This window comes from Drosophila nasuta, chromosome X (genome assembly GCF_023558535.2).
Source record: "Drosophila nasuta strain 15112-1781.00 chromosome X, ASM2355853v1, whole genome shotgun sequence".
Lineage (NCBI taxonomy): Eukaryota > Metazoa > Arthropoda > Insecta > Diptera > Drosophilidae > Drosophila > Drosophila nasuta.
In genome coordinates this window covers 16,076,269-16,088,343 of record NC_083459.1, presented here as the reverse complement: position 1 = coordinate 16,088,343, position 12,075 = coordinate 16,076,269, and the positions used below count along the sequence as shown (strand labels likewise).

General features: G+C 38.3%; 2 protein-coding genes across 3 annotated transcripts; one reads left to right on the top strand and one right to left on the bottom strand.

Moving 5' to 3' along the window:
* Nucleotides 1-2,338: 2,338 nt before the first annotated feature.
* LOC132795964 (uncharacterized) lies at nucleotides 2,339-4,229 on the bottom strand. The gene is made up of 2 exons (XM_060806946.1): nucleotides 3,960-4,229; nucleotides 2,339-3,904 (listed from the first exon to the last, which is right to left on the bottom strand). The coding sequence occupies exons 1-2, from the start codon at nucleotides 4,123-4,125 to the stop codon at nucleotides 2,412-2,414; spliced, it is 1,659 nt and encodes a 552-aa protein (XP_060662929.1). The 5' UTR covers nucleotides 4,126-4,229; the 3' UTR covers nucleotides 2,339-2,411.
* A 6,102-nt stretch (nucleotides 4,230-10,331) lies between these two features.
* On the top strand, nucleotides 10,332-11,632 carry LOC132796776 (eukaryotic translation initiation factor 4E1). Of its 2 annotated transcripts, none has more exons than XM_060808054.1 (2): nucleotides 10,332-10,489; nucleotides 10,553-11,632. In XM_060808054.1, exon 2 carries the CDS (start codon nucleotides 10,586-10,588, stop codon nucleotides 11,510-11,512), a length of 927 nt encoding a protein of 308 aa, XP_060664037.1. In that variant the 5' UTR covers nucleotides 10,332-10,489; nucleotides 10,553-10,585; the 3' UTR covers nucleotides 11,513-11,632. The 2 variants fall into 2 exon arrangements, with proteins under 2 accessions (XP_060664037.1, XP_060664036.1); XM_060808053.1 differs by having other exon boundaries at nucleotides 10,333-10,489; nucleotides 10,550-11,632.
* The last annotated feature ends 443 nt before the right edge of the window (nucleotides 11,633-12,075 follow it).

Sequence of the window (12,075 nt, the reverse complement as noted above, 5' to 3'; positions counted from 1 at the left end):
AAATTTGTTGCTGTTGCCCTGCCTCATGATGCAGTCTCTCTTACACTCACCCTTTCTCTCTCTCTCTGCCTTTGCCACTAATGTTGTGCTGCGTATGTTGCTGTTGTTGTGGCTTGTAACAACTATATAACTGGAGCTAGTCTACATTGTGATGTAATGTGACACCAGCTGCTTAATGTTTTGGTTAAAAGCATTTTAAGTAAAAATGCAACACACAGCGAAAGATACACCACACACACAAACACAAACACACACACACGCTAGCACATCTAAAGAGAAGAAATGGAGCAACTCCCCGTGTTGCACGTTGCCATTTTGGGATGGCGTTGCCGTCGCTGTTGCTGCCTCACGACGAGCACAATAACTCAGCGCCTTTTACTGGCCGCAAGTGCAAGGCACAGGAGTAAAGGCAGAAGGCAGCAAACTCATCAGCACACACACACACACACATACACATACATATGCTGGCAATTTGCTTAAGCGAAAGGTTGCAACATATGAGCCAAAAAACTATGCAACAAGCAACAGCAGCAGAAGCATGCGAGATGCGCCCAACAGGCAGCAAAAACAACAATGAATGCTACAGTGGCATAAATTTAAAAATACTACAGCAAAATTATAATATTGTATAACTAACAAGATTTAGAATTACATACAATATTCAGCTTGCAATTTATCTTAATTACTTTTAACTATTATTTTGTATATCTAATAAGTTAATAAATTTAAAAATAAAATTAATTTTATATTCAAGAAAACAGTTTATTTTTGTTGTATAACTAATAAAATATAGAATTAGGCTATATTGTAATGTTATACTTTTATTTAAATTAAATTAAATTTTATATGTCAATTAAATACCAAATTTTATCTGGTATTTATCGTAGAAAGTTGGAGTATACATTAGTTAGAGAATTATTGCAATGAGTAACCTTTCATTCCCATGTAAATAATATGTTTATGACGAAACAAAATCTATTAATTTTTGTTCTAATGAAAAGGAGAAGTAAGGTTGAAGTACGAGTACTATATACCCAAATTTACTTAGCTTTAAGTTTTAAATCGCAAAAAAATATATTATTTTAATATTTAATATTTATTTAATAAAAATATGGAATTTTGTCCAATCAAATTATATTTATTGAATGAAAGTGAAATAAAATAATTGAAATTTTATATTCTAGCCAAGAAAATTTAGGTTAGCGTATAACTAAATTTCTATTGATTTAAAAGCGAATAATTTTAATTAAGAATCATTGCATTGCAGATTTTATATGCGAATAAATTGTGTTGATTTTCATAAATTAATTTGTAGTCATGTTATTCTGGCATCTCATTAGGGAATGTTACTTAATTATTACTTAATATGTCAATAAAAGTTTCTTTATTTTAATTTTACCCTCTTAAAATCACATTTTGTTCCACTGTTCGTGTGGGCTGTGGTTGCCAGACCGGGTAAGAGCATCGACAAGAAACAGCGACTGCATAACATCATCATTCATTTGCGCTCAGGTGCGTTTTTGTGTGCGCACTTTTGGGGCACAAACAAACAACAACCCAGACACACACACACACACACACAGAGACTCACACACACACACACACAGCCAAGACTAAGACGAAGACAGCTCTCGTTTGCCGTTTAGTTGTGTTTGCTTTTCTGGTGTCTGTTGCATACCTTAAGGCGTATTTTTAATCTCCCATCTCTTGAACAACAAAATCCAGCAACTCGACTTCTATGCTTCTAGCTTAAAACTTTCGAAGGTGTTTTCTGGTTTTCTGGTTTTCTGTTGATTTCAACCATGACTGTGTAGACCACATGATTTCGTCTTGACACACACAGAAAGAAGCTACGTCAATGTCAATTAAGCAGAATATTTACTTAACTCGTTATTGAATGGTAACAAACGTGTCTGCATAAAATAAAAGGCCACCGAGGTGACAATGATTTCAGCTCCAACTATGTAAATACATATTTTTCTTTTTTTGGAACACGAACCAAATATTCTAATTGTTATTTTATACGAGTATGTTTTCTTACACCTGAATTACAATGGACAAAATTATGGTTGGGCTTTTCTTTTTTTTTCTTTCTGAGGTAGAAACATACTTTATTGGCCTTGTTTTGAAATCTGTATTTAAATAAGCTAAGTAAACAAACCAAAAAAAAAGTCGTTTCAATTATTATTATGGACTTAGCTTTAGGTGTTGTTAAACATTTCATCAGCAAAGTTTTATTATCTATGAGATAACTGAACAACAACAAAAAAACTGTCAGATAGTTAATTAGTAAATGTCTTCTAATGATAAAAACCTATCTAAAAAAAAAAAACAATTTCTAAAGATAAAAAACGCCCTTGCACGATAGACCTGACAAGAACGAGAGAGCTGAGAGATAACTTTCTACTAGCTTAGGTTAGGGATATTGCTTCACGCAGCTTTTGCTCATCGTCGAGAATGCGTTGCTCCTCGGCCTCCTGCATTTGAGTGATGTTGGGCAGAAAGCCAAGTTTCTCGTATTTGGCATAGACGCGTTGCTGCAACTGCGGCTGGAAACGCCAGATATTGTCATCGGTCACCGGATTAATCAGACGTGTCTTATTATCGGGCTCGCGATAATGCTGCAACTGCGCGTACTCAATTGGAATCGATTTCGGTTCACATTCCCCCGTCTTGGCACGGTACAGCGGAAAATGATTGTGCAGTCCCACGGCATATTTGGTGGAATGCAAACACTTGGCCGCCGAGTAGCGATCACAATGCTCAGCCGTGCGTTCCACGTGCTGCAGCATATAGTAATAGCTGGGCAGCTGCTTGAAGACCTTCGGTCGATCGGGATAACGCGGGAAGTAGGCATTGCGAAAGCAGAAACTGGCCCAATCCGAGCAACCCTTTGAGTCACGTTCGTAGTCGGGCACACGGTAGCCGAGCTCAATCAAATCATTCCAATTGGTGACATTGTGCAGCGGCATGATCACCTCATCGATGTCAAAGATACCCACGTAATCGTACTTGTACATGTTGCGGTAGAAGCAATCGTTGTAGGGTATCATCTCGTTCAGTATGCGATTGAAACCGTCCGCGCTCATGGCATAGTGATGAAAGTGTCGAGGCGAATGCGGTTCACCGCGGCCCAAGGACATCGGACGCAGCTCGACAAAGTGCGGCTCATTCGTCTTATAATCGTTGATCACACGCGTCATATTCGGATGCATTTGTGCGTCATAGAACACAACCTTATCGACGCCCAGCATACGCAGCACTTCCAGCCACTCGATGATGCGCCACGACATATCCGTGTATGGGAAATCCATTGCCTTGACACAGACCATAAATCGACGAGCCGATTTCCTCTGTTGCACTTCCGATGGCTCCGGCAATTCGTGTACCACGCGCAACAGATTCTTGGCACGATCGCAACGATCGGCCACCAGCGACACCATTTCAGGCACCTCGGCTTTGCCGCCCTTCGGCTTTGGCAGCGGACAGCTGATGAGCGTCGGGTAGAAGCGACGCGATGCACCGCCCCAGATCCAAACGATTTTGTGATCGATGGCCTCGACGATCAGTGGCTCCACTTGATTCTTGTACCACAGCTGGCAATAGACGATCGGATAATCGACTTCACCCTCGGAGCCATACAGATTGATCATCGTCAGCAGACGGACCAATGGCGTCTTCGGAACAGTCTTGCGATCATCGTAGTAGGCGCCAAAGAAATAGAATGACGTATTCTGAATGTGCAGCTCTTGCCAGTATTCATTGTGATATACGATGTTCATGAAATCGGGCGCCTCACCGCATTGATTTGGCATTACGCTCCGAGGACGTCGCAGCAACTCCTCGAGTGGAAACGATGGCATCTCTTCGCGTATGAGCTTCAGTCGCTCCTCCAAGTTGGGTTCTATTAAAGCGGAAATTAATAACAACTAAATAATTAATTAACTAAAATACTCTACCTTGACGTCTGTCAATGAGTAAATCATTGATAAATTTTGAGGTACGACCGCGACTAACGCGGTGTATATCGGAGCTGTTGACACAAAGGAGCACTAACAATATGAACACCTTGATGAAAATGATCACGAAAAGTATCTTAAAAAGTCGCGTGTGTTTGCCCAACATACTGCTCTGTTGGGTGGGTGGTAGGGGGGGAGGAGAAGGAGGAGAAGGTGTTGGGAGGAGGGAGAGAGTGTGTGTCAACGAGAATGTGCGACGTTCACCGATCAGCGTTCGACGTTTGACTTGTGGCAACTATTTCCAACCTGCACTCAACAGCTCCCAATTTACGCTTGCTGCGTTGCCATCGCAGTCGCAGTCGCAGTCGCTGTTGACGTCGCAGTCGCCGTCGCCGTCTCGTCTCAGGCGTAGGCGTAGGCGTAAACACATCTATCGCAATATTTGATAAAAGCGAAGAAAGGAAAACAGAATTTTTTTGGTTTAACATACATATGTCTTTGCCATCATAAACTTTAATTAGCCCTAAGTACTTGGCATTGATAGAAAAAACAATCTAATTGTCCAAGTCAATTATGCTTAGATAAGTTCTCATTATAAAATGCAATAATATACAATATCTGAGTGCTTTTAAATTGTAGCTTATACTGGCACAACAATATAGCCAAGGAAACTTTAGACTATTGCTGACTAAATAATGCTTAATAATGTTCATACAAGTTGGCTTTATGAAATATATTATTTTATTTATTTGCTGCAAAAAGTATAGAACAAACCTATTATTTGTTGCCAGAGAAAGTTTAGCCTTAAGAATGTTCCCAATTAAAAAGAGTTAAGATGCAATTCAATAGGTAGATTCTGAGCAGATTAATTCGCCTTTTTAAAATATATATAGTAATTTATTTAATTACAGGACCAATAAATAAAGTTTAGAAAAATAAAGTTAAAAAAAACTTTAGCCTCGAGAGCGTTTCGTATTAGAGATCAGGTTAAATTAAGTCATCATCATCATCATCATTATCATCATCATCTTTATAACCCAAATTGAATTGAGTATTTACTCAAGATGCTTAAACTATGTTCAGATTATCTGTTATTTTATAATGTACAATTGAATAATTGAAATTTTTGCTGTATTCCAGAAAAGATCTTCAACTAGAGTAAAGCATAAGTTCAGTGTTCCGAGTTTGTTGCCATCCAAACTTTAGCCTTGTCATCGCTTCAGATTAAATGGGATCAAAATATGATCAATAACAGTTTTAGAACAAAGACACAAAAATTCTACACGTTTGTCAATTTTGAAGAAGACACAGATATGAGCACATTTTGTATCGTCTCTAAAACAAATATTTTATTAGTCTGGTGTCTACATGGAGCATCTTTTTATTCCTACTCGTATTTGATTATTAGTCGAGTAAAGGCCTAATTTCTGATCTTACACTTGAGCAAACACTGAAACGAGTTTTAGCCGCTTTACATTGTAAACACATGCCGAATTTGCAGCTGTCATTGAAAGAAATGAGAACGTCAATGTATCAATTGGTTATACGAAAGTTCGATCCAAATGTTGAAAAGTAGTAAAAGATTGCTGAACATTTTGTCAACTTGAATAAAAGAATTGAATATTCTTTACGTGTCACGATGCACATAATCGCATTATAGAAAACATTTTGTATGAAATATTGATTATATATTTAATTAAATCATTTATTTATGATATTTAAATGCAGCTTAATAATTGATTTGGATTTATTAGTTTTTGTTGTTTGTTGTTTTTTCTTTTTTTTTGTATTATTGTTTGTAAGAATATGAGGAAACAACAAAAATTGTTTTGCATTGTTCGAAAGGCGTTTTTATGGGTTAAGCTCAGCCTTAATTTCATGTATGCGCTTAAATAATACAAAATTGTTGCACTTCTAATTAATTGCATTGCACAAATAACAAAAACAACGCCCCTAAAATGCATAAAAAAAAAAGGAAAATACAATGAAAACAAGTCTAGTTGAAAGCAAATACGTGTTGAGTATATTTTGGCTATGTTGAGCTCGACTGTTGCGTACGCTATTAATTTTTGACTTGAATTGCGAGATAATTTATATTATGAGTTGTATTTAAATAAACTATTTATTTAAATTTTAAAAATTACAGGGTATTCTAGTATGCTTGCTGAGGGTTCGAATAGAGTTAAGCTACGTTTTTATACCCGCTACCCATAGGGTAGAAGGGTATTATAACTTTGTGCCGGCAGGAAATGTATGTAACAGGCAGAAGGAGGCATCTCCGACCCTATAAAGTATATATATTCTTGATCAGCTTCAACAGCCGAGACGATCTAGCCATGTCCGTCTGTCCGTCTGTGTGTCTGTCCGTCTGTGTGTCCGTCCGTCTGTCCGTATGAACACCTAGATCTCAGAGACTATAAGAGATAGAGCTATAATTTTTTTTCGACAACATTTGTTATGTTTGCACGCAGATCAAGTTTGTTTCAAATTTTTGCCACGCCCCCTTCCGCCCCCGCAAATAAAAAAAATCGAATAACAAGCGTAATTTTAAAGCTAGAGTTACGAATTTTGGTATATATAATAATTACTATAGTAGTTATGATTCCTAAAAATTTGGTTGCGATCAGATAAAAATTGTCGAAGTTATTAAAGAAATACTTTTGTATGGGCAAAAACGCCTACTTACTAGGGGTCTAATTTGCTTTGGCCGACAGTCTGGTATATTGTGCTGTCTATGGTATATTTTGAATGCGGTACTATATCGATATACCAAATATACCATTTGGTATATTTTTTTTTGGTTTTTAGTAGTATATTTGGTATATTTTGAGAAATATACCGCAAAATATATTGCTTTTATTCAAAATGGGTAGCGGGTATCTCACAGTCGAGTACACTCGACTGTAGCTTTCTTACTTGTTTTTTTTTTTGTCGACGAAATGGTAAAATAATTATTGAGAGCCAACAAGCGAACTTGCATTGCAAATTACGCTTGAGAGCACATGAGTATTTTGTAATTAAATGTTCAACTCTAATCCAGTTGGGAAATGCAAATGCAGTGCGAATGAAGAGTGGGGAGAGGGGAAAAGCCTGTTGTGCTGTTCGCACATCAAAAAGCAGATGAAAATGCCAACTAAAATACTGCAAAAGCAAAGTGAAGCGAACACAAAAAACAAAAGCGGAAACGGAAACGAAACGCAGCAAAGAAAAAGCAAAAGAAGAAGAGCGAGTGACTGAGGCTGTCAGCAGAAACGTCTTATCCACGGCCCATATTGAAATATTTTGCTGCTTTCGCGATGTCCTTTGCTTGGTTTTAGGTGTCTGTTGACTGCATTGCATCCCATTGCATCCACAAATAAAAAGAGAGAAAAACAACTGGAAACTGAAAGTAAGAGCAAAAGCAAAACGCAACGCAACGCAACATGAGCCTGCCATGTTGTTTGTTAATTAAAATTGGCACAGCAGCATACAACAACAACAACAACAACTAGAATAGCTTTTACTGCATTTGGGGCGGAGAGGGGAAACGCATTTCAAAGTAGTTTGAAGACAGGTCAGGATTTAAATATTACATTTATGGGATTTGGCTTTGGATTTGAAATTCGAATTTGAATTTACATTTTTGGCAGTCCATTTGGATTACACACACACACACACACACACACACACACACGCACACCACACGCCAAGCCAACTATGCAAAAATGGAAAATGTATTCCCCAAACAACAGGCAATAACAGCAGACCGTTAGTATTTTATGATGCTTTCAATAAAGTAAAAAAAAAATTCATATAGAATAACAAAGAATGAAATACAAAATAAAAGCAGTATTTTTAAGCAAATAATCCAAAACAAATAACTGCAGGGAGTGCGTGTAATAAAGCATTCCAACTGTTGCCATTTATTAAAGAGAGAGCACACAAATTGTGGCAACAAGTTTTAAAGCATTCCGTCTTAACATACTTATGTTTGTTTGTTGATGAAGAGAAAGAAGTCATTACAAGTAAAGAAGATTTGAACATTAGCTGCAGTCGAAAAGTATTAACAACATCAACAATATTAGTAGTAGTAATGTCATTAATGAGTTGTTTAGAAAATTATAGTCAAAGTAGCTTTTAACGAGAGAAAACTAGCAACATTTGCGATGCTAGTGAAATAACAGTCAAGCAACAGTTTTGCAATGTTTGCAACCTTTTTTCCACTGCACAACTATTTGACTATAATAAAATTATAATAAATTTATAATTCGCTTACATTTAAGTACGGCATAACGAACATCAAACTAAGCACGACTTAAACTTCAACTTAAGCGCATTATTATAAGCTAAAATGGAGCATTGCTGTTAACTGGGGACTATTTGTGTTGGCTGGCAACATAAATTTACCTAAAGCAGAGCTAATTTTTTATTTAAAAAGCAGCCACACAACACATCCACATCCACATCTACATCCCCACTTTATCCAAATGGCAGCAGACAAAAGCAAAGCTAAAGGCAAATGGTATTTGAAATGGGGAATGGGGAATGGGAAAGCGATTTATGTGCTGCCAATAAATTTACTCAACACTTTGGCCCCCCCAACTAATACAATATTTACATCAAATTGTTGTACTACAAGACGGGCGGGGGTGGAGTGGACGACGGACAGCCAAAATAAAAAATTGCAGTGCGTATATTTTGCAGTTGAGTTTTGCCTCGAACTCACCGAGCTTCTTGAGCTCTTTGCGCTTTCCTTTCCCTCCACTCCCTAAGACTGTCATTTAAGTTAAAAGCGCATTTGTAAGTGCGCTGTGACTGTGCAAAGTACACTATATACTATATATATGTGTTGGGACTGTTGCTGGGAATTGGGAATGGGTCATTGGGAAAGGAATAGCAAGGAATAGCCAAGAGAGGAGCTTTGGCCTGGCAGCCAATTTCAATCCCTGTGCGCTTTTTAAAAGCAAATCTGGCACAAGCTGCGCACTTATTGGCGCATTTTATGTCTGTGTTGTGCAATGTTTTTAGCATTATTCTTTTGGCCTTCCCCAACGAATGGCACTTTATGATGGCGCTAAGTGTTAAGCACACATCACTTCGGACAGTCAAAAGTGATGTGACATTTATTACAACTTACGCTGGCAAATAGTTTATCTAGAAGCACCCGAAAGTATGCTACGAATTTCTAATTGATTTTCGCCATACACAACAACAACAACTATGCAAGTTATACATACTTTAAGGAGTTGCTCAATAATGGAATGCTGTAGAGCCAAGCACCTAAAAGTATGCAATGTACAATTTTGCCCAAAGTTGATGATGGAGCAACTTTTCGAGTTCAAAATCCAAATCTAAGGCAAAAACTTGCACAAACAAGGTGTTCACCGTAATGTGTAGAAGAACGATGCCGATAATAACTTTAGGGCATGATGATGATGACTACGTTGACGATGATGATGAAGGCTAGATAGATTTCAGGTAATGCCATGCACTCAGCTTCTGACTAATTGGAATCTCAATTTTGAGTTTAGCAGCTTGAGGATTCGGTTTCCATATTTGGCCATTGCACAAATATTTGCCACTCATGGCTAACGGTTTTTGTTGTTGCCTGCTTTTGCTTTTTCGACTTGACATTTTATATATATGTAGATGTATGGTATATCCTTGTAGCGCTTGCCTTCTGGCTTATTTTCCATTTTCCTTGCGCCACCCACTCGATAACCCCATTTAAACTTATGACAGCCGGAGCCAAATGAAAGTTTGCTCTTTTGCTTTGGCTCAATAACACTCGACATGAGCAAACAAAAATGTTGCCATTAGTTAAAGTTGGCTTACTTATTCCCTTCCATTTCCATTTCCACATCCATGTCCTTCAACTGCCATCCACTTCCGTCTTTCTTTTTTTTCTCCTCTTCTTCCATTTTTTTTTTCCTTTTTGGTAAGCAGCATAATAAGTTTCGAGCACAACTTTTCACAGTTTTTGAAGTGCAGCTAATAAGAAATGCGTGAAGCGTTTGCTTCACCGTGTCGGCCGAGTGTGTTTCGAGTGCTGTGCTTGAGTGTGTGTGTGTGTGTGTATGCGTGTGGGTGTGCTTTTTATATGCATGTGTGTTTTGGTGGTTGGGCATGTGTAAATGTTTATTTAGAAACTCGTCAAGTTTTTGCGTGCGATTGGAATTGAAATTTGGCTTTGGCTAGGCAAAATCCTGCTCTGTGTTTGACACACACGTTTTCCACTAGTTAAAACTTTTTTTTAGCTTTCAAAAATAATGAAGAAAATACTTAATTTATAAAGTGTTAACATTTTGTATACAGATAACAATTTTAATTTAAGTAGGCAGTTGACAGCAAACAACAAAATTTGAGTTAGTCGCAAAGCAGGCCTTGTGAAAGGATCCGTCAAATCGTTTGCTTTCTAGAACAGTAATAACATCGTTTGCATGTTGTGATTATCCAAAAATCAAAAGCAATAAAATCCAATTCGGAGCCGAGCACAGATCAAGTAATTCGCGGGCGCAATTGAAAAAAAAAAATTATAAAATCCAACAAAAGTAAAAGTTGTAATGTTATGTTTTTTTTTTATATTGTTTTTATGTTTTTTTCTCTTGCAGCAGAAGATTGTTTTTTTGTGAACAGAAGAGTGCGATATGTCGAACTTTTACAAGATGAAGAACTTTGCCAATCCCAAGACAATGTTCAAGTCGTGCTCCAACAACGATGATTTCTCCACAGCGCCGGTGCAAAGCTGCACCGCCTCCGCCCCTACCTCTGTCTCCGTCTCTGTCTCTGTTACTGCATCGGTCTCTGTTACTCCCACCGAGAAGTCCAACGAATCTGGCCACAGTGGCAGCAGTGTCAGCTGCAAAAGCATACTCAATGCATCCGCATGCTGCAGCGACGAGAGTTCTCCATGTTCTCCTAGTGATTCTGTAATGGTTGAACCATTGGCCAGCGATTTGAGTGCAGACGAGCAAGAGGACAAGAGCAATGAGGACAGCGATGGGAATGTGCAATCGGTATCCAAGGAGCCGCATCATCCGTTGCACAGCGAGTGGACGCTGTGGTATTTGGAGCCGGATCGCAGCAAGAGCTGGGAGGAGATGCTGCACGAGGTGGCCAGCTTCAAGACGGTTGAGAACTTTTGGAGCCTAATCAATCACATCAAGACACCGTCGGAGATCAAAATGGGCAGCGATTATTGTCTGTTCAAGAAGGGCATACGACCAATGTGGGAGGATGAGGCGAATGTTAAGGGCGGGCGTTGGGTGATCACACTCAACAAGACCAATAAGAATGATTTGGATAATTTTTGGCTGGACACAATGCTGGTGCTCATCGGCGAGAGCTGTGACTATTCGGCTGAGCTGTGCGGCGCCGTGGTCAACATACGCAAGAAGAACAATAAGATCTCGATTTGGACAGCAAATGGGAATAATGAGGAGGCTGCCTTGGAGATTGGTGGCAAATTACGCGATGGTCTACGCATGGAGAGCGCCTATGTGCTTCAGTATCAACTGCACGAGGATACAATGTCCCAGCAGGGTTCCTTGATCAAAACCATCTACACACGTTAGGGGGGAGAAGAATTTAAACTCCGAACCGAAACAATTCAACCAAGTCCCTAATGTCCCCCCACTCTACAGCAACTACAGCAAAAAAAAAACGAACACAAAATCTATTTTAATTGAATCGAATCGAGTTAATAATACACACAAACACGCACACACACAAAACAATTCTATTGATAACACACATTCACACACACACACACACAAAACATAGACGTATATAAAACATTTGTGCCTTTGGCCGATTTGGATGTCAGTCCAAACACAGCAACAGCCGCAACTGCATGAAATTAATACCAAGAACGTCTGGCGCTAGTGGCTGATCCCAATGAAGCCAATCAAATTTCTAGTCATTATAATGAAAAACGAGTAGTTTCAATTTTTCTGCTTAATGTTCCCAATTACGAATATCCAAATTGTTAGGTATCATTATAAATTCATTGTCCAATCGTAATAAAGCCTCAAAATGTTTAATGCTACTAGTTTTTTTAGTTATATTCTATACATTGAATGTTATATATATTTCTTTGAAATTAATTTCTTGCCTGATATTTACTTATTATGTTTGT